The sequence below is a fragment of the Heliconius melpomene genome, chromosome 16, assembly GCF_056956725.1.
Source record: "Heliconius melpomene rosina isolate 202511_hmr_F chromosome 16, ASM5695672v1, whole genome shotgun sequence".
Lineage (NCBI taxonomy): Eukaryota > Metazoa > Arthropoda > Insecta > Lepidoptera > Nymphalidae > Heliconius > Heliconius melpomene.
This window is the reverse complement of record NC_140404.1, coordinates 6,401,030-6,428,444: the sequence shown is the minus strand read 5'-3', so window position 1 is coordinate 6,428,444 and position 27,415 is coordinate 6,401,030. Positions and strand designations below refer to the sequence as shown.

Below are 27,415 nucleotides of genomic sequence, written 5' to 3'. Positions count from 1 at the left end.
GATCAAAAAGATAAATCATAAGTTTACCGAGTAAATATATCACCTAAGCGAGGGCCGACCAAAGATTTTTCCACTTCCCATGCGCGCAAGTGGATCGACAAGTTGAACCACTAACACAAAGATAACACCGTTCACATTACAGGCGTGTCTGCTCGGAGTTGTGTTTATTTACGTCCATCGTATTGTTTGTATACAGGCCGGCACGACTGCGCATCTGACTACGTCACTGCCCTCCCTGCCGCCTCCACCCCGACCCGCCGCGCACACCCGCAAACCCACACCGGGGTCGGCTCGCCTCACTCGCTGGCGGCTGGTCGCTCATTCATTCCACATTCGCAAACGCTGTTAGTTGCGCGTCCCCAGTGGAGCTCGTCCTTGTTAGCCATTCATAACAGCGATCAACGCTATGCTGAAAGAGACCTCGAGGTATGACAGCCGCAACGCGAGCAGGGAAGACGGACGGCCTCTAGCCTCGTCACGGCTGCCTGCCATCGAGGAGCTTACGCTCGGGCTCAAGCAAAAGCTTCACCTGCAAGCTCGAGCGAGAGCCGCTCCGTACTACATAAGAAAGCAAGAACCAGTGGATCTCGTGGAAAGGTTACTGGAGCAGCGCGCCCTCGTCGCCGAGGCTGTGCGGAGACTGCAGGAAAAGAAACAACCGTGTCACGAAATATCAGTAGATTCTTAATTTATTTATGTTAATTAAACAAAACATTTTAGTTGTGAAAGTGTGGACCGTGTTGTGAAATCTGTGTGTAAGAAACGTGTCGGGTTACAATGGTGCTATATGCGGAAAGCGTGCGAGAGCGAGACGGCCGGCTATGACGTGTCCGCGCGGTACAAATCACGAGAACGAACCAAAATGGCCGCCGATACTCTACAATCATAATATTTATTCTTCATTTTATAGTGACCTTAACTGATCAAAGTACTGAATGACGTAATTAACTCTTAGTATTCGTATGCCTTCCATTATTATATTACTGTCTATTTTATTAATATTTACGTTTTCGTGACTTAAGAAGACTTAAGCTGAGACATTTCCAAAAAATAAAGTTATTTAAATATTATTAATGTAAAGTATTCAATAGCTTTAAATACGTTTGTTTACATTTGAAATTATGTATTCAATAGATGAATAACAGGTGACGTTTATCGATTATCAGTAATTTTTCCCTTGTGATGTTACGTGTCCTCAAAAAGTCTCTACATACATTTCAAATATCGTCTCATTAAATTAAATTAATAATAGTATATACGCATAATAACATAATCGGAACACCTTCCTAACGGAATCGTAAACATAACAGTAATAATACGCTTTAGATACAGTTATTTCCTCGCATGTCGAATATAAGTAAGGTAAAGTTATCGCTTAAGGTGGTATGGCAGGTGTTGTAAGGTCAGATCTGCGGAACCCTAATCTGAATTACAATAACGCCTGTTACTTAGTAAATTTGTAGGCAATATTTTTTATTATAAATGTACCTACTCTTTCTCTTTAGTACATGAACATTGTAATGTACAATTGTACCAAATCGGGTATAAAAATCAATGTAATATTACATGTGTGCATGTTTTAGTGCATTTTGTGATTTTAGATAGTTTAATTTATCGATCTTGTGATTTAGATAAGATTTAAGAGTTATCTAATAAATGGAATAAAATTTTAAGACTTTATTTGTTTTATTTTTATTTATATCTGTGTAGTTATAAGTTTCAACATTGAGCATAAAAAGTACATTCTTGTACCAGGGTCATTTTATATTTGGATTTAAATATTACCTTCATATTTACACATGAGTGAAGTTTTTGCGAACAATTTGTTATTAAATTAAGAAAGTTACGCTTTAAGATAGTTACATAAAGCAGTTGAGGGAGGAAACAAGTGTCTGTTTCTAAAGCATAATTATTTTACATAATAGTAAGAAACCATCATGTTTATTTTAAAAAAACAACTCAAGGCGCGGAGCCATTAAAACATTTTTTAAGAAAACTATACATATTATTAATAAAAACGTGTTATGTCCCAAACCCCTTATAACATTATCATAACAGCAACATAACATTTTAGTAAAGTGGGGAAAAACTATGAGTAAATTTAAATCATATTTATATAAATTAAAATGGACCATAATAAAGGTCAAATGATAAAGTAACACAACATTTAATTCAAATTTAAATTATGCATAACTTACGCCATCTGTTATCCAGTAGCAAAACTATATAAATATTACTACAGTATTATCATTTATTTTTGCAATTGTTTTTGTATTTATTGTATTTTAAAAAAAAAACATTAATATGTAAAAAAATTATAGATCTCACTTAGTCCTTTATTTCCTATTTCACTAATTAAATATGTTATATGTTAGTGGTTTAGTTATATAAGAAGTGTCTTCGAAAGAAACAGGGTGTCTTAACACTAGGTTTACACTAGGTTTCGCCTGCCTATCCTATGCTGTGAGCGACTTTATCTCGCTCATAGCATGAAACTAAAAAAATATGTTATATAATAAGCAATACATATATTACTTGAATACGTAATAGCAGTTTCATAATATTTTAGGGACAATATATTATGAACTCTCAGGAGCCATGGCATAAAAACTATATTATCGTACCTGAACAAAACTTTACTCATTACTCAATAATAAATAAAAATATAAGTAGACCCTACAGGGTTTATTTTATTATTTTTATATTATAAGATTTTTTTGACTACAGTCGAAAATCAACCAAACATTCTTATTTCGTCCTAGCCCACCAAAATGCAAATACTATTTTTAGCGACTACTTTATCCAAAAGAATGTATTATAGTAGTGCAATTAAGAATTCTCATTTTCCTTAACTAATAAAGAAAAGATATCCAAGCCAAAGTATCCATTATGATAGTATAGTTTTTTATCGCTGGGTAATATTGAACCGGCTTAAAGCCTTAAGATGACCGTTACAGTGTCTGTGTACCTCAGTTGTTACCTGGTTTTTGCAATTCTGCCATTATTGTTTAGCTTCTTTGATAATAGTATAGTAAACTATTGTTATATACATCAAATAATAACTTAAAGTTTTAAAACCATAGGATCTAAGTTAATAAAATTCTTAACAAAGCTTGTAATTATGTACCTGAAATCCAACAACAGCCTTAAAGTTACATAAAACTCTACTAATTATAAAAGTCATGAAATTATTGCTTAAAATTTATTTATTTATTTAGTTTTACTATTGCTTATTCTCAATATTATAGATAAAATTTATAAAAGCGGTACCTTAAGCATATACTTGTAATTAAGTAGGTACTCGTCTTATATGTAGGTAAAGTACGCCCGATCAGCTTGTTAACCTACTTCGATGACTATCGTTATAATAATATGTTATTTTATTTCTTAACAATAAAAAAACCGTGTGTATGTAACGAGGTTATATTTTTAACCGAAGGAGAAACATATATACCTACAGAATATTAAAAAAAATTACATTAAATTTATAAAACCAAAAATGTTGAAATGAATGTTTGTTTGGAGAGCAAAAAAACATTATTTATTAAAATAATTTATTTTAATTATCATTAATTATTTATTAAAAGAAAGTATAAATACTTTCTTAGTATTACTGTATAAAATCCTGAATGCGCAGCTGGTGATGTAATATGTTTAGACGAGAGCAAAGAAGGGGAGGACAATCAACTTTTCTATTGGTACTTGCAAATATATAGATTTAGTAGATTTTAAGTCTATGTTAGGTTAGCTTAGTTATTTTTAAATTTCGAATCTAACCTAATTTGCATTGAAAAATTGCTAAACCGGTGGACCGAACATAGAAATATGACCAAGATCTATTTACATATTACTGGTGGACAATAATATTCATATTATGCCTTTACGCCCCATATATTTTATACAATACCGAGGTATTATATAGAATACCCAAATTATACAGATTGCCGGTAACATATCCAAACAAAAAACACATTGACAAATATAAAATGACAGCTGAGAATGACAGAACAATTTGTTATTGTGATAGTGTATTGGGGTATTGAGTGAATTGTATTATGTTCGTCCTTTTAATTGTATTGCAGTAAGGTAATAAATTATATACTTATATCGCTTTGCGTACGTCACCGCTCGCGTTTGACACATTTTGTTGCTAGCTTACCTCTTTATTTATTAATGATTCAGTGTTTAATACAGTACTTGCGCGGCAGTGTTTATATTCTTGCGCACGAACTATAATCAGTTTAGTTCTATGTAAGTTCGAAAGTTTTGCTATAATATAATTAACTATATAAGCCACGTACATGCAATTTAATATATTTTCCTACGCGCATAATATTTTAATTATAAGTTTTATTTTTTATTTACTATCGTATTTTTTTACGTTTACAGCAAAAATGGCAGATTCTTGGTCAATGGGCCCTGGTACTTTAGATGTGCCTTTGGCATTATATGCGAAGAATAGAGAAAGACTTGCGGAAAAATTACAAAGTGGTCAAATCGTAGTTCTTCAAGGCGGAGAAAGTATCAATCATTATGATACCGATGTTGAATATGTTTTTAGACAGGTAAATATTCAATTTTAATATTAGTACATTAAATAAATGTAGTTTTACTAGGCATTATAATAAGTGACTAAACTCAATACCAAATTTTGTCTTTACCAGATAACTGAAAATAACTCATACACTATATACTCACTCATAAGAGGAACTGAAAATAACTCACTTCCCCAAGTCGGAATTGAACCTTCACAATAATGCCAAAATAAAAATTAATTATTTGCAATTCATATTTTAGGAAGCATACTTTACTTGGATATGTGGTGTCCGAGAGCCAGGTTGCTACTTTGCCTTAGATATAAAAACAAAACAATCCCACTTGTTTGTGCCGAGACTCCCACAAGAGTATGAAGTTTGGATGGGAAAACTGCTCTCATGTGGGGAGTTCCAGAAAATATATGGAATACATAATGTACATTATGTTGATGAGGTAAATTGTTAAAATAATGTATTTCATTTGGCTTCATATAGGTACATATAGCAGGGTTACAACACTATTACTCACACAAATGACTGAACTTGATACTGAGTTTTGTCTTACTAGAGCAGAGTAACGAAAATAATTTATTTTACTTATAATAAATAATAATTTAAAAAAAAAACATGTTAATATCTAGTTGAGTATGTAGCAAATATTTTATCTTAAGAGATATCATCTTATCATATAAATTAATAAAATTGTTATTAACATTTACTTTCTGTCCAGATACAATAAAATGTAATGTACAAAAAAATCCTAAAAATAGGAAAAGATGTTTACTTAGCTTTCCAACACTTTACAACACTGTATCCAGAAATAAATTTTCTTATATTATAATGTATCTATACTTCTATACTAATATAATAAAGCGGAAGAGTTTGTTTGTTTGTTTGTTTGTTTGAACGCTAAGATCTCTGGATCTACTGGTCCGATTTACATTGTTTTTGTTTTGTATGAAAGCTGCATTCTTCAGAAGTGCTATAGGCTATATAACATTACATTACACATATATACTAATATATTTTAAAATACTTTCTAATTTGACACGCAATTTATTCTGCCATGTTAATAACAACCGTCGTCGCTACGCAACCGCGTTCGTTACCGCGTCATTTTGATATTCATCGTTATGAAAATATATATAATAGTCACTTTTAGCATTTCATCTAGATTGAAATTATATTTCTATAGAAATTATATTCTTATATTTCAAGCAGGCGTAGCCGCGTCTGGGTCCGCTAGTTTATATATAAATCAGTAATTTTCATACAACAAATGTTTTTTAATTTCAGATTGCTGATGTTTTGAAATCTCTAAATCCAGAAAAAATATTGACTCTTGTAAGTACATATAATATGATAAAAACTATTTTCTAGAAGTTATTAAAATAAAACAGTATTTTACAATTTTTGTTTTACACAAATTGTAAAACAATGTTGTGTTTTAAAAAAACTAGATTTACAATGTTTCCGACGCATAGGGAGTTATAAATTTGATGTATCTGTGTGTTTACCTGTTTGTCTGCCTGTGGCGTCATAGCTCCTAAATGGAAGAATCAATTTTAATCTAGTTGTTTGGGTGAAGTAAATAACTAAATTGAGAATGTTCTGAAGTAAATGACTAAATTGTGAAGTAAATGACTAAATTGAGAATATTCTATTAACAAATAAAATATATACAGACAATTGAAAATTATGACACATCAATGAATATGATGTAGTTGTAGTGACATTTACTTTTCAGAGTATTTTTAGTCAGGGGTCTTTTAAATTTATAGTTATTAATATTATTTCAATGTTGATAAAATAAAAAACTAGATACAGGATATTTTATTGATGGATCTTTTAATTTCTTATTTCAGAGTGGACCAAACACTGATAGTGGTCTTACTGCAAAGGAAGCTGTATTTTCCGGCATTGATGAGTAATTTATTTATGTTTTATACATCTAGGATAAAATAACATTTTTGTCTTGCTACAAGCAATTTTGCTATTTATTTGTTATATCCTGTTATTATACTTTTTTTTTACATTATTCTAGATTCGAAGTGGATAATGAAACATTATTCCCAGTAATCGCAGAACTGTAAGTTATTTTTACATTATTTATTTATATTTAAAATAAAATGTGTTTTCGTTGTGGCATTGCCATAGATATTTCCATAGATCCTGTTTTTGTGGGTCCGCACAAAAATATACTTTATTTTCTTTCTAACAAAGATTTTGTTAATATTTTACAGCATGATCGTCAAGTCGTGCGCGCTTTAAAGTTAGGATTTCCCAAATTGTGTGCATTGTTCACTAGGGAAGAAAATAATCAAAAGTAAAAAAAAAATCTAAAATCACTGAACAGTTTTTTTGTTGCCTATAGTAAGTTCAAGGCGGCCACGACTAGTAGATCGTAGTGTGAAGAAAAATAATTTAAGTTTTATTATATTCATACTTGTAAAGATAATAATTTTAACTGCACTACTGTAATATATCTGTTACTATCGAGCAATTTCGTGACTTCATCCGCGACATCACCAAAACATTTGTGTTTTCTTATATATACTAGAGACTTAAACGCAGTTTTGCTCGCTTAAACTGATTTGTTTATATTATAGCCAAAGTATAATTCTTTTATTTTTTTTTTGTAAAAATTATGCTACTTCTTTTCTTATACCCCTAGAAATATAAGCAAATAAACGATTTTTAAGTTTTGGCGTAAAATCGTAGCAAACAATCTTACATTCACATTTATAATATTAGTATGATTACACAAGTGCTTATCTACATACCAATATAAAAGTATATAATAATAATATTTATATTAAAATATATAATAATATGGATTTTCTTATCTGATAGTAATGTCGTATTACAAATATCAATTGATAGGATACAATTTCATATTTCAATAAAATCCCTGTCTTAAATTCGATAATATTTTGAAACTTACGTAATAATGACCTTTTAAAGATCTTTTTTGTCTGAAAAGTCAGAAATGTTGATAAAAGATTTAAGTAAAATAGAAATAAATAGAATAAGAAAAGTTAAATACTTTTTTAATTGAAGGTATAGTGGTGCAACGTATTAGCTCCATTCAATTTGTTTTCAATTAGAATATATACAATTCAGGCCGATCTTTATAAGATTGGTCTGAAATCTGAATCATGTTAAGTTTCATGTGCGTTGCTCTAATAGTTTAGGAGGAGATAGCATTTAAAGTTTGATTGAGTTGACCAATAAAGAAGGTCATGGGGCTACAATATTACGCCATTTTTCTGCTTACCCTGGCACCCCTAGCGCAGAAGGTCTCAAAGTATAGATGTAAAATTGTGTTATTTCAGTCGGAATATGTGTTTTAATGTCAATTCATTGATCTTTATTTATCGTATTTATTAATGAAATATTTCAATATATTAGTAGATTTCGGCACCCAAAATACTTGGAATAATTGAAAACATATATTTTTTTTACTTTAAATTACTTCTTTACATTATCAGTCGAGTGATTAAAACACCTGAAGAAATAGAAGTGATGCGGTATATTTGCAAAGTATCATCTGATGCTCACAAACAGGTACTCTACCATATTCGTTTATTTCTTATTAATAATTTAATATATTAAACTTTATATTTGAGAAATTATCTTTAATAACCTTCCAAACAACAGAAGTACATATTAACAAATTTTCCGTTTTCATTACTTTTTGAATATTTTTTAGAAATTTTTCATAGTAGAGTTGTTGGTTTATACATATTTCTAACTTTTACAAAATGTTGTCTTTTTAAAAAAAAATTTTTTTTGCATCATCATCCCCCACTGCTTTGCAATCCGAAATAAGACAAAAAAAATAGAAATAGTTCACAAATTTTGATCACCCATACGTTTTCAGGTAATGCTATACACGAAACCCGGTCTCCTCGAGTACCAGTGCGAGTCCATCTTCCTGGACCACTGCTACCGTGTGGGCGGGTGTCGCCACGTGTCCTACACCTGTATATGCGGCTCTGGACACAACGGAGCCACCCTGCACTATGGACACGCCGGAGCTCCCAATGTCAAGATGATCAGAGATGGTGATATGTGGTGGGTTAAATATCGTTTATTAAGTAAATCGTATTTGCTTATCTCTTTATTCAAATTATCAATTTTCATGTTCTTTGTATTTATTTTTTATGCCTTTATTTTTCTGTATTTAGTCTTTTCGATATGGGTGGCAACTACGCGGGATATGCGGCGGATATCACCTGTTCGTTTCCAGCAAATGGAAAATTTACATCGGACCAAAAACTTGTATATGAAGCTGTGTTAGCTGCCAGAGATGTTGTACTAAGGTATTATATATTTTTTAGCTTCCAGCTATATCCTGCATCTAGCAGAGTAGGCAGAGGGATTTAAGTGTTAAGACACTCCATTCTCCCTTTCCTCTGAATTTTAGAAACATTGCGTGTTGAGGTAGGAAATTAAAATATTAAATATTTTATTTGCATGAGTAGTAATCGAACCCACAAAAGTTGCGTTTACAGTCACACTGCGCCATGACGACCTCAACAATGGTAATATGTTTTTTTTAGGTAATATATTTTTTGTTTTTTTTTTAATTTTAATTTTATTAAAAAATCATTTCCTACTCGATACGCAAATTTGAATTCAGGACAAAAATGAATAATGAAATGTGACTTAATATTCGTTTTTTTTTTCGCCTACTCTGTTATAAATAGGCTTGAAGCTGAATAAAGAAACACTAAAAGATTAGAAATGATCAAATAAAAAAAATATTTTTTACATTGTAACCCAGCTTCACGCTGTATCCCGCACACAGCAGCGCAGAGGGAACATAGTGTTAACACACTCAATTCTCCACTTTCCACCGATTTCTGGAGGCACTGCGTGACGAGTGACACTTGACGCCACGCCTTTGCCTCGATACCAGAGCAAGGAAACGGAACGGAGAAATTTAGTAAATAAATCTTTTCCTCGAGTAGGGATCGAACCTACAACCGTCGCGTTGCAGTGACACCTTGTGCCGCTGCGCCTCGACGGCCTCATTCATTGTATATGTAATAATTAAGTGTTATTTTAATAATTCCTTACAAATAGAGAGGCGAAGCCCGGTGTTATATGGCCCGACATGCATTTAGCGGCAAATCGCGCCATGTTAGAACATTTAAAGGAAGGCGGACTTCTTAAAGGGAATGTGGAAGAAATGATTGAGGTATAATATTAGTAATAATTTAATAATAAATATAAACAAAAGTGATATTTATAAAAAAATGTGTTTTTTCAGCCAGTGTAATAATATAAAGTTTAATTTGTGTAATATAAACACCCAGTCCATCCATTTACGATAAAGACAAAAATGAACAATGATACAAAATTGAATACCTTAATTTTAATAATAATAATAATAATAACTCTTTATTGTACACCCAGGAAAAGACACAAAAAAATACAATAAAATTATATAAATGTACAAAAGGCGGCCTTATTGCTTAATAGCAATTTCTGCCAGGCAACCTTAAGGCAGAGGAAATAGCAAATTAAGATATAGGTAGGGTGCAATATATATATATATATAATTAAAGGTATAAAATAAATAAGAATATATTTACCATACATAACACATACAAAGCATACATAAATACATATAGCCGTAATTTTAGTAAAACTTTAAAGGCTTACTAAACAAATATTTTAAAAAAGGTCGAGTTATATATATAAATTATTTTTTAATATGATTTTATTGCTTTTTATCTGTTGTAAAAATAAATTAACTTCATTTTTTGAAATGTTAATAACCAAAGGCATCATTATCACTAATTATTAAGTGTGATTCTACAAGCAACAAATAAAAAAAACCCCAACTTCTCACGTCGATTCCTTTCAGGCCCGAATACTAACATGTGATGAATGAACAACATATAAATTCTTATCTTGAGTAAAATGCTTTGACTTTGACATTCCAGGCGGGTGTACACGGCGTCCTGCAGCCCCACGGGCTGGGGCACCTGCTGGGGCTGGACGTGCACGACGTCGGCGGGTACCTGCCGCACTGCCCACCGCGCGCCTTGCACGCGCCCCTCGCGCGTCTGCGCACCGCGCGTCCTCTCCTCGCCCACATGTGCCTTACTGTGGAGCCCGGCTGCTACTTTATTGATAGGGTAAAGTGTTTTTGTTTATCTTTTTGCTTGTTTATTTTTTTTTAGTTTCACACTTTATTCTACGTATGACAGACATAAGGAACATAGTGACCGAAATTTCGGTGACGGATGACGGATTCAGTGATAATTAGGGGACTCCATTTCCATTTTTGAGAATTTTCGAGATATGGCTTGTGGCGGAACTCAACCCCGCGCTTTGTCCAGAGACCAGAGCGAAGAAATAGAAAATAGAATGAAGAATTTTAGTAATATCTATGCCACTGCGCATAAAACATTTAAATTGTTTCTTATTATAATCGTTACAAAAATTTTAATCATACGACTTGAATGAATTTTAATTACTACAGAAACTAGCCCAATTTTTTTTTATATTGTAAGTAAATCCTATTAACATTTAATTTTATATTTTTCTGATTTTTAATTGTAGCTCTTAAACAATGCACAAGCGGACCCAAAGCAATCTAAATTCTTTAATTGGGAGAGAGTGAACCAACTCAGAGGCTTTGGCGGTGTTCGTATCGAAGACGATGTGCTTATTACTAAAACTGGCGTGGAGAATTTAACTTTTGTACCTAGAACGTAAGTTTTGTAATGATATAACTTCAATATACAATACGATTGACGAGTCGTGGCCGCGTGAAATTAACTGTAGATGGATTGATGGATGTAGATTTTTAGGAAGTTTCTAATTTTTTAAAAATATCTTTCCTAAAGCACAATTTCAGAATGCCTAAATTACTATACCTATATCTATAAAAAGTAATTATTGTATTAATTACTTTGTCATTCATACTAAGTTAATTTTAACATTTTTATTATAGTGTTGCAGAAATTGAAGAGTTTATGGCTAATGGAGCTAACTTCAAGTAAATATTTGCGGGTATTGCAACAAAATTCACATAAAATAAGAGCGCTTTTCTCTAGTTTTAAGCAATGTTTATTTAAATTAAGTTAAATGTTTTATTAATCATTACTGAAAATATATTTTATTATTTTATCAAACAGATGTTTATTTCTTTTTGGCATCTTAATTGAAAATAATAATAATAATATTAAATACATGAATGGCGTAGATCTTGTGTGTATATATAATAATAATAAAATAAATAATTTAAAAAAACTAACCATATAAAACTAAAAAAAAGTAGTTTTAATTACTTGAAGGATTATTTTTATTTCACACTTTAACTTATTAAGATTTATTTGCTTCTTCATTACTTGTTCTGGGTCATAGACGGAAAATTTTGCAATCTCATTATTTCATTGAGAGAGTTAATTAATGATTCATTACAAATTTTCCCAAAAAAGGAATGAAGCAAAACTGTACGCGTTTGCGACTATACACTTAGGTATGGCAGTTGAGGCCAGTCGTGGCGCAGAGGCACAAAGTGTAACTGTAGAACTGACTGGTTGTGAGTTCGATCTCCACTCGAGGGGATGAAATATGTATTTAAATTTATTCCATTTATTCTTTCCAGAATTCGGCGGAAAGTATAGAATAGAGTGTCTTAACACTTAAGTTTCCTCTGCCTACACTGTTGTGTGCGGGATAAAGCGTGAAGCTGAAAAAATGTACTTATGCCGTCGTCGTGCAGTCATAAACGCGACGGTTGTGGGTTCGATTCTCACTTGGGGGAATGTAGTATTTTTAATATATTCTTTATGTAGCTCTTGTAACCAGGCAAAGCGCAGCGTTAAATTGCGCCAATCAACACGAAATGCATGAAGAATTCGGCGGTAAGTGGGAAACGAAAGTGTGTTAATGGGGTACGGGCGGCCTCAACGTTGCCAGGTTCCCTCTGCCTACCCTGCTATATGCGGGATACGGCAAGATAAAAAAAATATTTTATCATATATTCCTAACGATTTTTGGGATATACAAGAAAATTACAAGATTAATCCATATTATTATAATTTTATTGTGACTTTGTATAACTATGTAATATCACGTCAAAGAATTCATTGCTTCAGCATTAAAAATCACATAAAATTGTTTAACATTTAATTAAACTTTTGAAAACTATATGAAAATAAAAAAATCAAAAATAATAATAAAAACAATTAAGTATATGGATATTGTATGGTGTACCACAGTGTAGAAAGTACATTAAGTATAAATATATGAACAAGGCACGTTAGGCATTAATATTATTATAATTAAATATTATTTTAAATGAGATCAAATCAGAAAATATTAATAAAGAGCAAAATTAAGTGCATTAAAAGAAATCATTTACTATGTTTACTTTAATAATTTAAAAGAAAATAATTTAGCTATTAAATGGTGATGGTCATAACGGTTGCGGGTTCAATTTCTGCTCAAATCAGGGAATACATTTCTTTCTTTTTCTCGCTCTGGTCAAAACAAAACACGCGGCGTTGAGTTCCGCCACTCAACATGTAATATCTCGAAAATTGGGCAGCTTGTATGAAATTGTGTCTTAACACAAGGTTCCCTCTAAATCTCTGCTAAGCGATAAAAAAAGTATAGCACAGTCAACCAGTTGTGGTATTCTGCGCCCTTAGGTTTTCTGAACCTATGCGCATTGTTCACTCGGAATGAAAATATTTAAAAAATCCTAAAATCACATTTGTGCAACTGTCTACAGCTAACTTCAGGGCAGCCACAACTTGTTGGTCAAACTGTAAAGCTACTATTACAAACAATAATAATTTAAAATTAAATTAACAACTAAAAAAACTAAATATATTATAAATAGCACAAATAATCTTTTAAAATCTTAGGTATCCTAATAACGTTGAGAAAATTAACAAGATCACGATAAGATTTAAATTTACCCTCACACCGTACGAAATGTCTGATTGCTTGTCGACACAAATGCTTCAGTGGCAGTATAGTGTATGGAAGAGCTTCTGCGTTTGTATCGGTTGGTAAACCTATCATTGCAAGTAGTTGCTCTTGGACCTAAAAGAAAAAACGATTAGTTAGATAATAATAATAATAAAGAGGCCTTTAGTGGCACAGATGCACAAGCGTGTAACTGTAAATGCAGTTGTGGGTTCGATTCCCACTGGGGGAAATGAATTATTTAAAAAAAATGATTTATTTTTTATTAATATTTTCATTGCTTAACTGTAATATGAGGCGCGATATTAAGTTTCGCCACCTAACACGCAATGTCTTGAAAATTTGGATGAAAGTGCACGCTGTATCCCTAGCCTAGCAGGGTACGCAGAGGGGGCATAGAAATCTAGTGTTAAGACATTTCGTTCCCCATTTTCCGTCGAATTCAGGAGGCGTTGGCTATTAACTAGCAGGACTCAACGCAGTGATTAGCCTCGACAACAAACTGACGAAAAGAAAATATAAAATATTTCATTAATAGTGTTTAAAAAAACGGCTTACATGTAACGGAAACCTTCCCAACAGTCCATTTTCTAATGCAAACTTTAACAGATATTCCGGATCGCACTGAAGGCTATACGGCAACATTATGGGCGACGTGGACGGGTCAGACGTAATCGATGCTAGAATCGCATCAGGTATTATTCTCATTTGTTTAACACAAGATGAACCGCTGAAATAATCTACTTCACAGCCGTGTTCTTTGAGTATTTTAAATATCTGAAATTGTTTTAAAATACAATAGAATAATCTTATTGCGTAAAATAATACTAAATAAAAAAGTTATGATTATAGCGATTGTAAGCGCGGCGATTTTGGGTTCGACTCATGATAGGGTAAATAACATATTTTGATTTCTTCGTTCTGCTAGCAAAACAAAACGCGGCATTAGAGTTCTTTTATGTGTGAAATACAATTTGAATTCATTTTTAAGTAATCTCTCCATCTCTACTGTCGCGACATTATTTTTTCTAGTGGCGAGATTGATAACATTTGTTGTAACTGGGTTAAGAGAACTGTAATCCATTCTATGTTGCCTACCCTGCCCTGTACAGTATACAATATATATACATTATGAAGCTAAAAACAAATAAGACAATATTGCATCAAGTAATCTCTTAGACACATTTTGTAAATATAGGAGTAATTGTAAAAAAAATAGGAAATATATTGGTTTATTTCTGTTATTTACATGTAGATATATTCGTATTTAAAGATATTGTGGGTCAGTGAGACAGTATCTTATTGTTAACATAATAATTGTGATTTTTGCCTGTACTCAAACAAATGAATCATCGGCCTATGTTGTGATATACACTTTAATAATTCATTACTCTGCCTAACAGAGATCAAAATTGTATAATTTGTAATAACAACTTTGTATTATCATTTTTGTACAATTAAGTGTCTATGATTTGATTTATTTAGTTTCTGACTATTACATAATTAAAATGTTGGTTTGAAAGTAAATAAAACAATGATATACTTACTTCCTTAAAGCATAAGGAGTGCATGCTGTAATGTGTATACACCAGTGGTGGACACTCATTAACATCTACAGCATTAACAGAAAGTCCTCTCATTAAGAACAAATAAAAAAACTCCTGGAATTTCTCAGGTGAGTATTGATAAATATATTCACTTATATTTAGGAATGAATTGAGCGGTGCATTTGTCAGATATTTGGGATTAAATTCCCCGATTTGTTCCAATGTAACATGAAATTGTTCATAAAAATCAAAATATTTAGGATCCAGATTGTATGTTAATAAACTTTCAAGTATTTCTAATTTGAAATAATGAGGTTTACAAGCATGCAGGATTAGGTTTTGATCTACTTTATTAAGATCAGTTACTCTGAGTAACATCTTAAAACTTAAGATGTTGCCTACATTCAAAGCCATAGTAAGTGCTATGTCACCATATTTATTTTTAATATTTGGATCTGCACCATTCTTTAATAGAAATTGAACTATAACATCATTGCAACCTTGAGTTGCTAAAATTAGAGGTGTGTCCCCATTCATAGTGACTTGATTGACATCAGAAATATATGTACATAAATTTCTTACAGTTTGATAACAACCTTTATAACATGCTAAGTGAAAAGCTGTATAATTAGCTTCATTTTTAATTTCTGGATCTGCCCCTGCATGTAATAACAGAGTAACCGTATCAAACTGAGTGGCAAGTGCAGCATCATGCAATGGTGTATCCCCGTCAAAATCTTGTACATCAATAATAGCCCCATAATCTAATAGTAACTGAATAACATCATTTTTTCCCTGGGCACATACTATATGAAGAGGAGTCACATCTTCTGTGCTTCCATAATTTGCAATATCAGGTACACTATCCAATAAAGCTCTAATAGTTTTAATGGAGCTCATATACCGACAAGCTAAATAGAGTGCAGTATGTCCTTCATGAGTCTCTGCTAAAGGTCTTATATCTTTATGATTTAAAATTAATAACAAGCTTTCGTAACTGTCACTTGCAGCAGCTTCGTGAAGACAAGTCCAACCACGATTATCAATACAATTTGGGTTCATTTTTTTAAGTAATCTCTCGACTGTCGCGACATTATTTTTTCTCGCAGCGAGATTGAGAGCATTTGATGTTACTGGGTTAAGAGAACTAAAATCCATTGTATTTAAATGTCTTATTGTAAATTAATCAAAATCTAAAGAGAATATGTTATATATATTTCAGAAAATCACGTAAGACCTAAGAACAAGCGGATTTTTTATATAATAAAATATATAAACATAATGGTTGTATACTACTGATAAATCACAATTTTTTACTTATATTAATTGAAATAAAATAAAAAATACAATAATAAATTAGCATTATAAACGGTTACTCAATTTTATGAAAACAAATGTTGAACTGGAAGACATTGACATTACATGACAGAAATTGACATTACATGAGTAAATGTGTTCTGTGATGACAGCAACATGACATTTACTCTTCGTAGATAATATATAATATAGATATAGGAAATATTTGAAATTTCTTAGGATAAAATAAAATATTAAGAATACGGTAGTCATATAATATCCATTAATTAAGATAAAGGTTGCAATCTTATAGTTACCTATTTATAGCATAAGCATAAACAATTATTTAATTTAGTTTATTATTAACATAATACTTACTACTTACTTGGCAACCTGATTGTACTGCTTTTTGCCAACTGGCCAACACCTCTTGTACTAATAGCAGCGCTACATTATTTCTTAATATTTTATTTTAATATTATTAAAAGGTAAAGATGTTGGGCTATCTTTGTGCAACAATGAAAAATATATTTGACCAAGCAGTAAAAAAAATTAAAAATGCAAAGATGTTCTAGATGATACTGACAAAAAGTTCTCTTTATTAATTGTTGATTTTTAGTAATAATCTTTATTTTTAACCGATTTCATTTAAAGTGTTTTCTGACTCTACATTTATAAGCACTCAAGAAATGCAAAGCAGCAGTTTATTCTATGCAAACTTTGGTTGAACTTTCTTTACATTTCCCACTCGAGGAAGTGGAATATTTATTTATGTTTCCATTTCTTCGTTCTGGTGTCGAAACAAAGCGCGGCGTTGAGTTTTACCACTCAATTCGCAATGCCTCCAGAATTCGGCAGGAAGTGGGGAACGGAGTGTCTTAACACTAGGTTCCCTCTGCCTACCCTGCTGTGTGCGGGATATAGTGTGAAGCTGGTTTAATTTTTAATTATAGATTCATTTTACAACCCATATACTTCATCACTTAACTCATGTAATGTACTCCTTTTGTCCCTGTTTATGTGAAATTTAGTAAATTTCTCTTCAACGAATCCATGTATTAAATCAATAAAGATTTTTTTTCAGCTTGACGTTGTATTCCGCTAAGGTAGACAAAGGGAACCTAGTGTTAGGATACTCCGCTGCCCACTTTCTTTTGTTTTGTATAGGTTCCCTTGACCACGATTGCTTTGGCTAAATAAATATTTAACAGCCAATAAAAAATCTTGGCTAACAATAAATATAATCGAAGCTAAATATTCTTACTAAGCTTGATTACATATTGTATTGGTAAATAAAAATAATTTATGTCCCTCTATCATTTATTTTCCTTTATTAAAACTATTTAGCAAATGTATTTCAAAACAAATTATAATCTAACGATAAGATAATATTATCCACAAACAATCAAAATACATAACAATTAATAGATTATTTAATTTAAAACGCGCGGCCGCGCGTAGCCAAGTTTTTTTACAAACAAAACTGGCGAGCAGCACCGTGTGTTATTTTACACGAACCATTTGAAGCCACTTTTTACCTATTCGTAACTCAAAAACTATTCCATCTAAAGCTGTCATATTTGGCTCAAATATTTAGACCCCCTACCTGTATACGTGTATAAAATTTCATAAACACAGCTCAAACAGTTATTTAGATAATGACGTCCAAAAATCGTTAATTTTTAGGGGGGTGACTGACCTATAGACCTTAATGTTAACCAAGTTCCAGATGACCTGGAATGGTGAAATTTAGCATCCGGTTAAGTAATTGGGTGTATGTAAAGGAAAAAATCCGAAACTAGTATTTTTTTAACATTTTTTTATAATTTTTCAATAAATAGATTCAATTAGGAACATTTACTTATAGTGTAGCGCCTGCCAACAAAATAAGAGCAATGCATTATTTATATATATTTGCTTTTATTTATGTCACACGTTAGTAAATATTTTATTTGTTTTGTAGACTAACTTCACTATTACTTACGTAAGCCATCTAAAACAACACGATGCTTTCAAGTATATTTTAAGATAAGATATGTCTCCATTTGTAGCTGAAAATGCCTCTAATTTATGCCCTGACAAAGCCTGCCATCATGTGGGCTTCAAGGGCTTCACGTAAAAATATAAAAATATAATAAATGGATTAACATCCTTCATTATTATTTATTATAATTTAAACATATGTTTTAGTACTTATTATACTAAGAGTATTTGCATAGTCGATTAACGTATTTGATATTAAATTATTATTACAATATTTAAGTACTAAGTCCTATATAAGATCCTATAAGGGTTCTGTTTTATTGCTTTCGAGGTACAGAACCCTAAAACAGAAAAAAATACACTAAAAAATAAATATAAAAAAAAAAAACTATATTGATAGAAATATATATAAAATTTAAGAATAATATACTATCTGTAAGGTCAGTCGTGGCACAGGGGCACAAAGTGTGACTGTTAAACCGACTGGTAGTGAGTTCGATTCCCACTCGAGGAAATGAAATATTTATTTAAACTTATATTTCCATTTCTTCGCTCTGGTGTCGAGGCAAGGCGCGGCGGAGAGTTCCGCGACTCAACAAGCAATGCCTCCAGAATTCGATGGAAAGTGGGGTTACTGAGTGTATTAACACTAGGTTCCCTCTGTCTACTCTGCTGTGTGCGGGATACAGCGTGAAGCTGATTTTATTTTTAATTTGATATATTGTCAGCCTACCAGCTATCTTAACAGAAGTAATTATAAAGTAATTATTAACAGTAAAAATTTAAGTAATTGTTAATAAAAAAAATAAGAGAAAAAAAAGAGAAAATTAAAAATTACTTAAACAAAATAATAAAAAATAAATAAATCCGCTTTACGATGTATCCCACACATAGCGGGGTAGAGAGAGGGAACCTACTGTTAAGACACTCAGTTCCCCTCTTTCCATCGAACTCTGGAGGCATTGCGTGTTGAGTTATTCCAACAAAATAATAAAATTAGAAAAAAATATTAATTAATATATCAGATTTCTAAACGCAGCATACATTCATTACTTTCAAATCTGACAACTGTCATTTAATCAATAAAATAAAAACTATAGTCGAGATTCATAGATAAATATAATCTATTTTCATATATAATTAAATATCGTCTTAAGAGTAATAAAACATAATATTATTGACCATAATAAAAAAGTAAATATCTAATTATATTAGATATATTTTATTGTACGAAGCCGCTCATATTTTAATGGTTTTTTTGGCCTGAGTATGATTTTACTGGTTTTAGGAACACTTGTGAAAACGGCAGAGAACGGAGTCGACCTTGGGATCATATCAATTCAGATTGGTACCGTCAGCACTTAATAAACTTATTGTTTATATTTTTTCCAAGACATGTTGAACAATGAGTCGTTCAATAGAATTGCTTGTGGTTGAAACAAGAACTTACACCGAATTGTTCCAATGCCTCCCGATGGGAGCTGTCTCTTCCATGCTATTGCATATTCTTCGTTTGAGCGTATTGATATACAACAAACTAATAAATTGCGCGAGACTATAGTAGAGTACGTATGTCGTAACTGGAATGATTTAAGTATCTACACTAGCGCTCGAAACGGGAATCCTTACTCTTCTAAAGAAGACATGCTTTGCTTAACTACGTTTTTTTTTTTTTTTTTTTCGAACATGTGGATAATGCTGTTAGCCCTATTGGCTTTTACAGCGACACCGGTTGGGTAGGGAAGAGGGTACTCTGTCCCTGAAGAAATGCAAGCACTAAGTGGCTGCCTGTGAGGAAGTCGACGACTGTAAGGGCGCCCCCTGCGGGACTCGAACCTCGGCTTGCGGCCGTCGAGCGGACTGGGATTGCTTAACTACGTACGGAGCTACTTCCGAAATAAAGGCTGCAGTAGATTTGTACAGTACTAGCGGACGCGCGCAGCTTCGCTTGCTTATTGCTTAGGGGTGAATTCTAATAAACTTTGAAACACGTGTTCAATAAAATATTTTTAAGAGTCTCAATTTCAAATTTTATAAAAATCAGTGGCGATTTAAAGATTTTTCTATATAAAATTTTACCCCTTATTTACACCCCTAGGGGATGAATTAAAATAAACCACGAAACTTATGTTCAATGAAATATTTTTAAGAGTCTAAATTTCAAATTTTATAAAAATCGGTGGCGATTTAAAGATTTTTCCATACAAACTTTCAACCCCTTATTTGCACCGTTAGGGGGTGAATTCTAGTAAACCATGAAACACATGTTCAATTAAATATTTTTAAGAGTATAAATTAAAAATTTTATAATAATCGGTGGCGTTTAAAAGATTTTTCCATACAAACTTTCAACCCCTTATTGGCACCCTTAGGGGAAGAATTCTAGAAAACCATGAAACATGTGTTCAATTAAATACTTTTAAGAGTCTGAATTTCAAATTATATAAAAATTGGTGCCGATTAACAAAAAAATCTATACAAACTTTCAACCCCTTATTTGCACCCTTAGAGGGAGAATTCTGGAAAACGATGAAACACGTGTTCAATTTAATACTTTTAAAAATCTAAATTTCAAATTTCATAAAAATCGGTGCCGATTTAATTTTTTTTCCATACAAACTTTGAACCCCTATTTCACCCCTTTAAGGTAAAAATTTTTCAAAATCCCTTCTTAGTGGATATCCAGATTACGAAAGTAAATATCTGTCCAAATTTCACGTTCCTACGCACAGCGGCTACGGCTGTGCGTGCGTCTTACCTCAGTCAGTGAGAACAAGTCCTTTTATATATATAGATATAGATAGAAGTGTATTATCACAATGGTGTCCTACTTGGTATATTCGGCGAACAGAAATGTCCTATGAAGCCCTTACTCTAAACTATGTTTTAAAAAGAGCAACTCTTGAGTTTCTTGCCGTAGTAGCTTCCTATAGGAAAAGTACTTGTAATGGCCAAATTGAATAAAGAATATTTTGATTTTGATTACATTATAAACCTTTCTACTTATGATTTCTGTACAAAAAGTAATGATATCCCATCAAAAACATAAATGTAAAATGAAAGCCAAGTTCAGTAATAAAACATATGCTTTCAGCGATAAAAGAAGTGAGATGTAAATGTATGCCAAGTTCAATGGTCAGTCCTGAAATTAATTTTAACAATATAAAATATTTTATAACAACTGAAAATGTCCATTCTTCTTACAACTTGGAGATTTTATTTATGTGTAATATCTGACTTGGCCAGTTTTCAAATTAATTTACATCGATGTAAATAAATGTATTCAAATTCTATTCTATTCAGATTCTATTGTAAATTTATATGAAAACTGGCCAAGTCAGATATTACACATAAATAAAGTCTCCAAGTTGTAAGAAGAATGGACATTTTCAGTTGTTATAAAATATTTTATATTGTTAAAAATAAATTTCAGGACTGACCATTGAACTTGGCATACATTTACATCTCACTTCTTTTATCGCTGAAAGCATATGTTTTATTACTGAACTTGGCTTTCATTTTACATTTATGTTTTTGATGGGATTATAAATATATATGGTAACAACATAAATAAGTTGTAACATTCCTATAAGAACTTCAACATTTCGCCTCGACACCAGAGAAAAAATGAATATTTCAACATAGCTTAATGAAAACGTTTGGCTTAGTGGTCAGAGCACTAGGACGATGTCCAAGGGTGCAGGGTCAAATTATATTACGTTGAAATTTTTAGTTTCTAAAACTTTTTTCTTTTCTAAGTGTAAACACTTTAGAAATGCTAAAAATAATTAATTAATTATTGATTTTGCCTACAACCTTTATGTGATAGTTATATTTTTTTAATTTTGAATCTTACGGAAGCATGGAAAGGATTTCATACTCTAGGTTAGGGAATAAAGTTACGGCTATTGTGTTTAGTCAGTACCTCTGTGCCATTTTTCCTCAAATGGTATTTTATAATAAATGTTATTATATAACCGGTAAATAAATATAATCTTAATATAGGATATATAATTAAAAATAACGAACAAAATATTCATACATTAATTTTATTACTAGGAATTTGTATTGATTATGCGTTATTTACACTTAAACTAACTTATGTAATATAATAGCACAGTTTGATTTTTTTCAGCTTCAAGCTGTATCCCGCATATAGCATGGTAGGCGGAGGGAGCCTAGTGTTCGACACTCCGCTCCCCACTTTTCGCCGAATTCTGAAGGCATTGCGTGTTGAGTGGAGGAACTCAACGTCGGCTTTGCCTCGACACAACAGCAAAGAAATTATAATACTAAGTATTTAATTTAGTGGAGTGAATCCACAACCAGTCGCGTTTATAGACAAAAGTCTGCACGAATAAAGAATACTTTTTGGTTGGTTTAAAATTAAGTTACTTTATTTTTTTTTATATCTGACCACTTTTGAATATGTTTTTTTCCATTACAGTGATGTATTTCGTTACCCAAGGAAATGTGCACGGAACAAATTTTGCAAAAAACATCCGTATCATTTATTTGCAATTCATTGTTTTCTATAATGAAGCTGTAATTATTTTTATGATTTAGACCTTTTATATGAGTCAATATGTTCCCTTCATTATTTGTAATATAAACATCACAAGCAATACATTGTAAAATGGTTGAATCATGTGTATTCACTATATGTGTATGTTTTATAGTTGCAGTTTGTGATTTTTGACCAGTATCAGTGACGTCGCCTTCAATTACAGCTGCTACACTGTTGTTTTCTTTAGGTTCCTTTTCAGATGTTTTATTAGATACCTTTTTGTGAAACAAATTATTCATATTTTTAATATGCGGACGCCCCTTTATATGTACTTCAATACAATTTTTGGTATTTGGTACATTTACATTACATATATTGCAGAAGAAGGGTCCAGGATCATCTCTTGTTGTACTTGTGTTTGCTTCCACTGGTGAAGGAACTGTATTTAAAGCTTTATCAACAGTTTCATTATCATTGTTACTATTCAGTATTTTATGTTCTTTAGAATTTATATGTAAGAGTTCGTTTTTTATAAATATCATTTCATTACAGGGTGTACAGAATAATGTTTGTTCATTTAATTGTTCAATTTTGTTATTTTGCAATAAGGTGTTATAAATTTGCAAATGACTAGAAAGTGCAGTGTGTTGTTTGACATCATCTATACTATTAGTAACTTTTTCATCACATATTCTACAAATATAGTCATCAGAGGCTGTAGCATTCATTAAATAGTGTAAGTCAGATAGGGTGTTCATTATATGTTTTGCTGTGTTAGAATGTTTTTGAAAACCTTTAATACTAATAAACACGTTACAATAAGAACAAAACTGTTTTTCATATATATTCTCCACTTGTTTAAGTTGGTCATTATTTAATTTTGTATCCGAATTAGTATTTTGAACATTTTGTGTCGCCAAAACTATTAATTTATCTTCTTTCTTAGCAGTGGTCATATTTGGAACCATATTAATAGCTTTTTCAAATGAATTTTGAAATGTATCTTTCGCTTGTGCGGTGTCTACAGACTGTACATTACTCAGATGGGAGTGAGATGTTATGTTATTGTTTTGTTTATTTTCAAATATAAGAAACTTTTTAATATTATTCAAATGTCCAGCACTCGAAACATGTGAGGTGACCTTGGAACCTTCAAGTTCCATATTGCATAGTACACAATGGTATCGGATGTCAGATATCTAGAAAAAAATATATGAACTCGCATAAAAATTGATACCCACCACCTATCTCACTTTAAGCAGGATAGAGTAAGAAGTTATAAAAACAAATAATTATTTAAAATTCAACTTACGTATCTTAAGCAGTGCTTATTCCTTAATGGTAAACACAATAGTCTTTTGTGATTATAAGTCAAAATATGTTCTTGTCTTGTTACTTTACTGAATATTTCTTTACAAAGAATACATGTACTAAATCGCCTGGACAAATCTACAAATCCATGAAAATTTTCAACACTTACTCTTACAACACTCTCATCAATTGTTATTATATCTAATGTAAATTCATTGAAAACTTTGAAATTCATCTCCTGACTGATATATTTTTCCTTTAAAATAGCAATGTAGTCTTCTAATCTTGTATATGATTTATTCTCATTTATCTTTGATATAGACATTTCATCAGATATTATTTTATTTTCAGGTATTTGTGTTATCTTTTCTTGTGTATTACAATTTGTTATTTCTGTAGTACTTTTGTTTACTGTTGACATTTTATATTTTATATTATCAGTATCATCCTTTGAAAAATTTATGTTGTCTCCTAATCCTGTAATATTTGCTTCAGTCTCATTTATTTTTATTATAGATTTTTCTTCAGAGAGATTTGTGTTTCCAGATTTTTTGTGTACATTAGAATCTATCTGTACAATACTTGTGCTTGCATTTGAAGTTTTAAATTTTATAATTTCATTTTCACAATACTCTTTATTAGAATATATGTAAAGGAAATCTATTAGGATTTTTTCTACAATAACTGAGTTTTTATGTCCAATAGAATTTTCATGATTTATTTTTTCTTCGCCATCCATAGTTATCGCACATACAGTACAAAAATAGATTGATGAATTAGTTTTGTTGTAATTATTTTCACAATGACAATTTACATGTTTTTGCAATCTTTGTATAGCTTCATTGGCTATTTTAATATTTGTCTCATGTTTCACACTATTTCTATGTTCATAATAAAATTGTTTTGGCACATCTATTTTACAGATATGACATTGGATATATTCTATGTCTTCTTCATAATTTATTGGTTCTGAAAATAAAATGTTAATGGTAGTTCATTCAGCTTAGTTATTTATTCATGGCTTTTAGCTATATAATAAATATTTATATACACATAATATTTATTTCCTTATTAATATGAGTGACAACAAAACATGTAACATTTACAAATGGGTGTGATTTAGAATGTAAAGCATGTCTTATGACAAGACTGAAATTACTACACACACAGTAATGACCAACAACCAGTTTTTAACTTTACCCATTGAATGCATATTCTTTTCTTATATATACTTCAATTTTAGTTCTTAATAATTTTTATTATCATTATATTTTATATTCATTATATCAAAATATATGCCACCTATGTTTACCTCATATGGAAGATATTTTACAAAAAATGAAAATAAGATATTGGTTATATCTTATTTTCATTTTTTCAGTTATATGTCAAGAAAAAACATTAAATGATTTAAAACAAGATGCATAAATACCTTCGTTTACATCCAAATCTTTGTCTGTCTTTACTTCAAATTCATAATAAAATTTATCATTAAAACAAACATCTTGTTTTGAAGATGTTCTGTGATGTCTGTTTTGTTGATGCTCAAAGCGGTCTTTTAAGAAGTTTAAATCTAAGGCATCCAAAGATATTACACAAACGCTTGAGCTTTGAGAATCCATAATATTCTGAAATAAAAATTCATTAAATATAATGAGTTGAACTAAATAGTATATATATAAGTTTAGTTAGTAGTAATGATATTTATTTAGCTAGAGATAAAAAATGAAGCTGTTTACGAATAGTCGTGTATTTATCTAATTTAAAATTTGTAATTTAGAGGTGTGTAGTTTATTAATTTAATAAATTAAATATCTTAACTACTAAATAAGCTTAAAAAAATTTTAGTAACTCTCCTCTTGATACTCTAACATATTATTATCAACTTGGGTTTTTTTAAAGATTAAATCATAAATTTATCTAAAAGGATGTAAAATGTTCTTATAAGGATTTGCAAATATACTATAAAAAAATAACATTAAGTAGTAAAAAATATTTAAGCTCGTAACTTAATATTGCAACATAAAACAGAAAAAAAACCTTTACTTACTTACCCTTACCACTTACCAATAACCATGAGAAACTGCAAATTATGTGTATATCAAATCATGAAGATAAAACACAAAAATATCAATTACAATTTGCAGTCGTATCACTTTTATTATCTTTTGGGGTTCCCCCCCTTAATAGATAATTAAAATATTGAAAATCTTTGAAAGTTCGTATGAATAAATCCTAATATTTAGCAAAAAATATGTAGTGAAATATATTGTCAGTTTTAAAAGTTTAATATCAATATCAGAAAGTTTGAAAGTTTAAAAGTGGTTTAAACAGAATCACAGAACAACAGAATTGAATGAAACAGTGGTACTGCACTGGGAAGTGAAGATGTCAAGTTGATAATACAGATTATATATGGCATATTAGAAAAAAAAATTAAGTTCTTGTTGATTAAGTATCATAAATGTCCACCACATTTTATTTACACATAGAAACGGTTTTAGAGTGTTAAAAATCATTTTAACAATGCGGGGGCATTGTAAATAAATATATCTATATAGAACGTGTACATATTGGATTTTCATTTTATGGACATGTGTTCTTATGCTCATTATATATATCAAAATACAAAAATATAGGCAATTGCATTTTAGATCAGGATGTACGATCAATTGAAACGCCATATGGGGTGAATAGATAATTTTGGAGCAGCTACTGTTTCGATATGCCGGCTTATGTAAACAGGGGACAAACTTAGCGAGCTTAACTCGTGCCCAGGGTAAAATACTTTTTCAGTGCGCCTCAAACGAACCCATATAATTTCATATGTAAAATATATTCCCAAATTAATAAATAAATAAAGTCTTCGACTTAAGATTAGCTTTAAATTAATGGTCTTTACATAATGAAATCAAATGCATATTATGGGTTTGTATTATTTATGGAGATTCTCACACAGGACTTGGTGATGCTAAGAGTTTTAGAGCTTGTTTCATTTTCCTTATCAATTACAGTTCATAAATATAAAATGGTTTATTGAGCGTGTCATGTCATATAAAATGTTGTTCCAAAATTGTAAAAACAAGACAAAACTTTGTTTGTATTGTTTATTGATATTTAAAATTAAAACATAATATTGTAATCATAAATCATCAGTCGAAACAAAAATCAAATATTTACAAACTAAATAAAATATCATTTTATGTCATAGGCATAAGTGAATAAAAAATTACGCATGAATAAAATATTATCGTATTATTAATATTAAATACATT

General features: G+C 30.9%; 3 protein-coding genes and 1 long non-coding RNA gene across 7 annotated transcripts; 2 read left to right on the top strand and 2 right to left on the bottom strand.

The window, feature by feature from the left end:
* The first annotated feature begins 3,928 nt into the window (after positions 1-3,928).
* Positions 3,929-11,689, top strand: Dip-C (dipeptidase C). 2 transcript variants are annotated; one of them, XM_085199725.1, is made up of 13 exons: positions 3,929-4,086; positions 4,390-4,565; positions 4,798-4,989; positions 5,832-5,879; positions 6,401-6,462; positions 6,580-6,624; positions 8,027-8,102; positions 8,419-8,612; positions 8,726-8,860; positions 9,627-9,741; positions 10,493-10,687; positions 11,115-11,266; positions 11,509-11,689. In XM_085199725.1, exons 2-13 carry the CDS (start codon positions 4,395-4,397, stop codon positions 11,555-11,557), a joined length of 1,434 nt encoding a protein of 477 aa, XP_085055851.1. In that variant the 5' UTR covers positions 3,929-4,086; positions 4,390-4,394; the 3' UTR covers positions 11,558-11,689. The 2 variants fall into 2 exon arrangements, with proteins under 2 accessions (XP_085055851.1, XP_085055852.1); XM_085199726.1 differs by lacking the exon at positions 3,929-4,086 and adding an exon at positions 4,095-4,251.
* Positions 9,748-16,453, bottom strand: LOC146530825 (uncharacterized). The gene is made up of 3 exons (XM_085199724.1): positions 15,044-16,453; positions 14,055-14,273; positions 9,748-13,613 (listed from the first exon to the last, which is right to left on the bottom strand). The coding sequence occupies exons 1-3, from the start codon at positions 16,199-16,201 to the stop codon at positions 13,398-13,400; spliced, it is 1,593 nt and encodes a 530-aa protein (XP_085055850.1). The 5' UTR covers positions 16,202-16,453; the 3' UTR covers positions 9,748-13,397.
* A 2,959-nt stretch (positions 16,454-19,412) lies between these two features.
* Positions 19,413-20,090, top strand: LOC146530824 (uncharacterized). Its single transcript, XR_014878867.1, has 2 exons — positions 19,413-19,516; positions 19,611-20,090. It is a non-coding gene; the product is annotated as an uncharacterized LOC146530824 (long non-coding RNA).
* Positions 20,091-22,351: 2,261 nt separating this feature from the next.
* LOC146530823 (uncharacterized) lies at positions 22,352-26,502 on the bottom strand. Of its 3 annotated transcripts, none has more exons than XM_085199742.1 (4): positions 26,191-26,502; positions 25,573-25,768; positions 24,142-25,109; positions 22,352-24,028 (listed from the first exon to the last, which is right to left on the bottom strand). In XM_085199742.1, the coding sequence occupies exons 2-4, from the start codon at positions 25,760-25,762 to the stop codon at positions 22,709-22,711; spliced, it is 2,478 nt and encodes an 825-aa protein (XP_085055868.1). In that variant the 5' UTR covers positions 25,763-25,768; positions 26,191-26,502; the 3' UTR covers positions 22,352-22,708. The 3 variants fall into 3 exon arrangements, with proteins under 3 accessions (XP_085055868.1, XP_085055866.1, XP_085055867.1); XM_085199740.1 differs by having other exon boundaries at positions 26,195-26,502; XM_085199741.1 differs by having other exon boundaries at positions 26,208-26,502.
* Between the last annotated feature and the right edge of the window lie 913 nt (positions 26,503-27,415).

Bases quoted from the DNA above. Each gene is read 5' to 3' on its own strand.
- LOC146530825 (XM_085199724.1), bottom strand. From the start codon at position 16,201: ATGGATTTTAGTTCTCTTAACCCAGTAACATCAAATGCTCTCAATCTC. The intron at 14,274-15,043 runs GTAAGTATATCA...AAACAATTTCAG, and splicing joins ACTCCTTATGCTTTAAGGAA to ATATTTAAAATACTCAAAGA. The intron at 13,614-14,054 runs GTAAGCCGTTTT...TTTTTCTTTTAG, and splicing joins TGGGAAGGTTTCCGTTACAT to GTCCAAGAGCAACTACTTGC.
- Dip-C (XM_085199725.1), top strand. From the start codon at position 4,395: ATGGCAGATTCTTGGTCAATGGGCCCTGGTACTTTAGATGTGCCTTTG. The intron at 6,625-8,026 runs GTAAGTTATTTT...TTACATTATCAG, and splicing joins TTCCCAGTAATCGCAGAACT to TCGAGTGATTAAAACACCTG. The intron at 10,688-11,114 runs GTAAAGTGTTTT...TTTTAATTGTAG, and splicing joins GCTGCTACTTTATTGATAGG to CTCTTAAACAATGCACAAGC.
- LOC146530823 (XM_085199742.1), bottom strand. From the start codon at position 25,762: ATGGATTCTCAAAGCTCAAGCGTTTGTGTAATATCTTTGGATGCCTTA. The intron at 25,110-25,572 runs GTATTTATGCAT...TTTTATTTTCAG, and splicing joins AGATTTGGATGTAAACGAAG to AACCAATAAATTATGAAGAA. The intron at 24,029-24,141 runs GTAAGTTGAATT...ATTTTTTTCTAG, and splicing joins ATAAGCACTGCTTAAGATAC to ATATCTGACATCCGATACCA.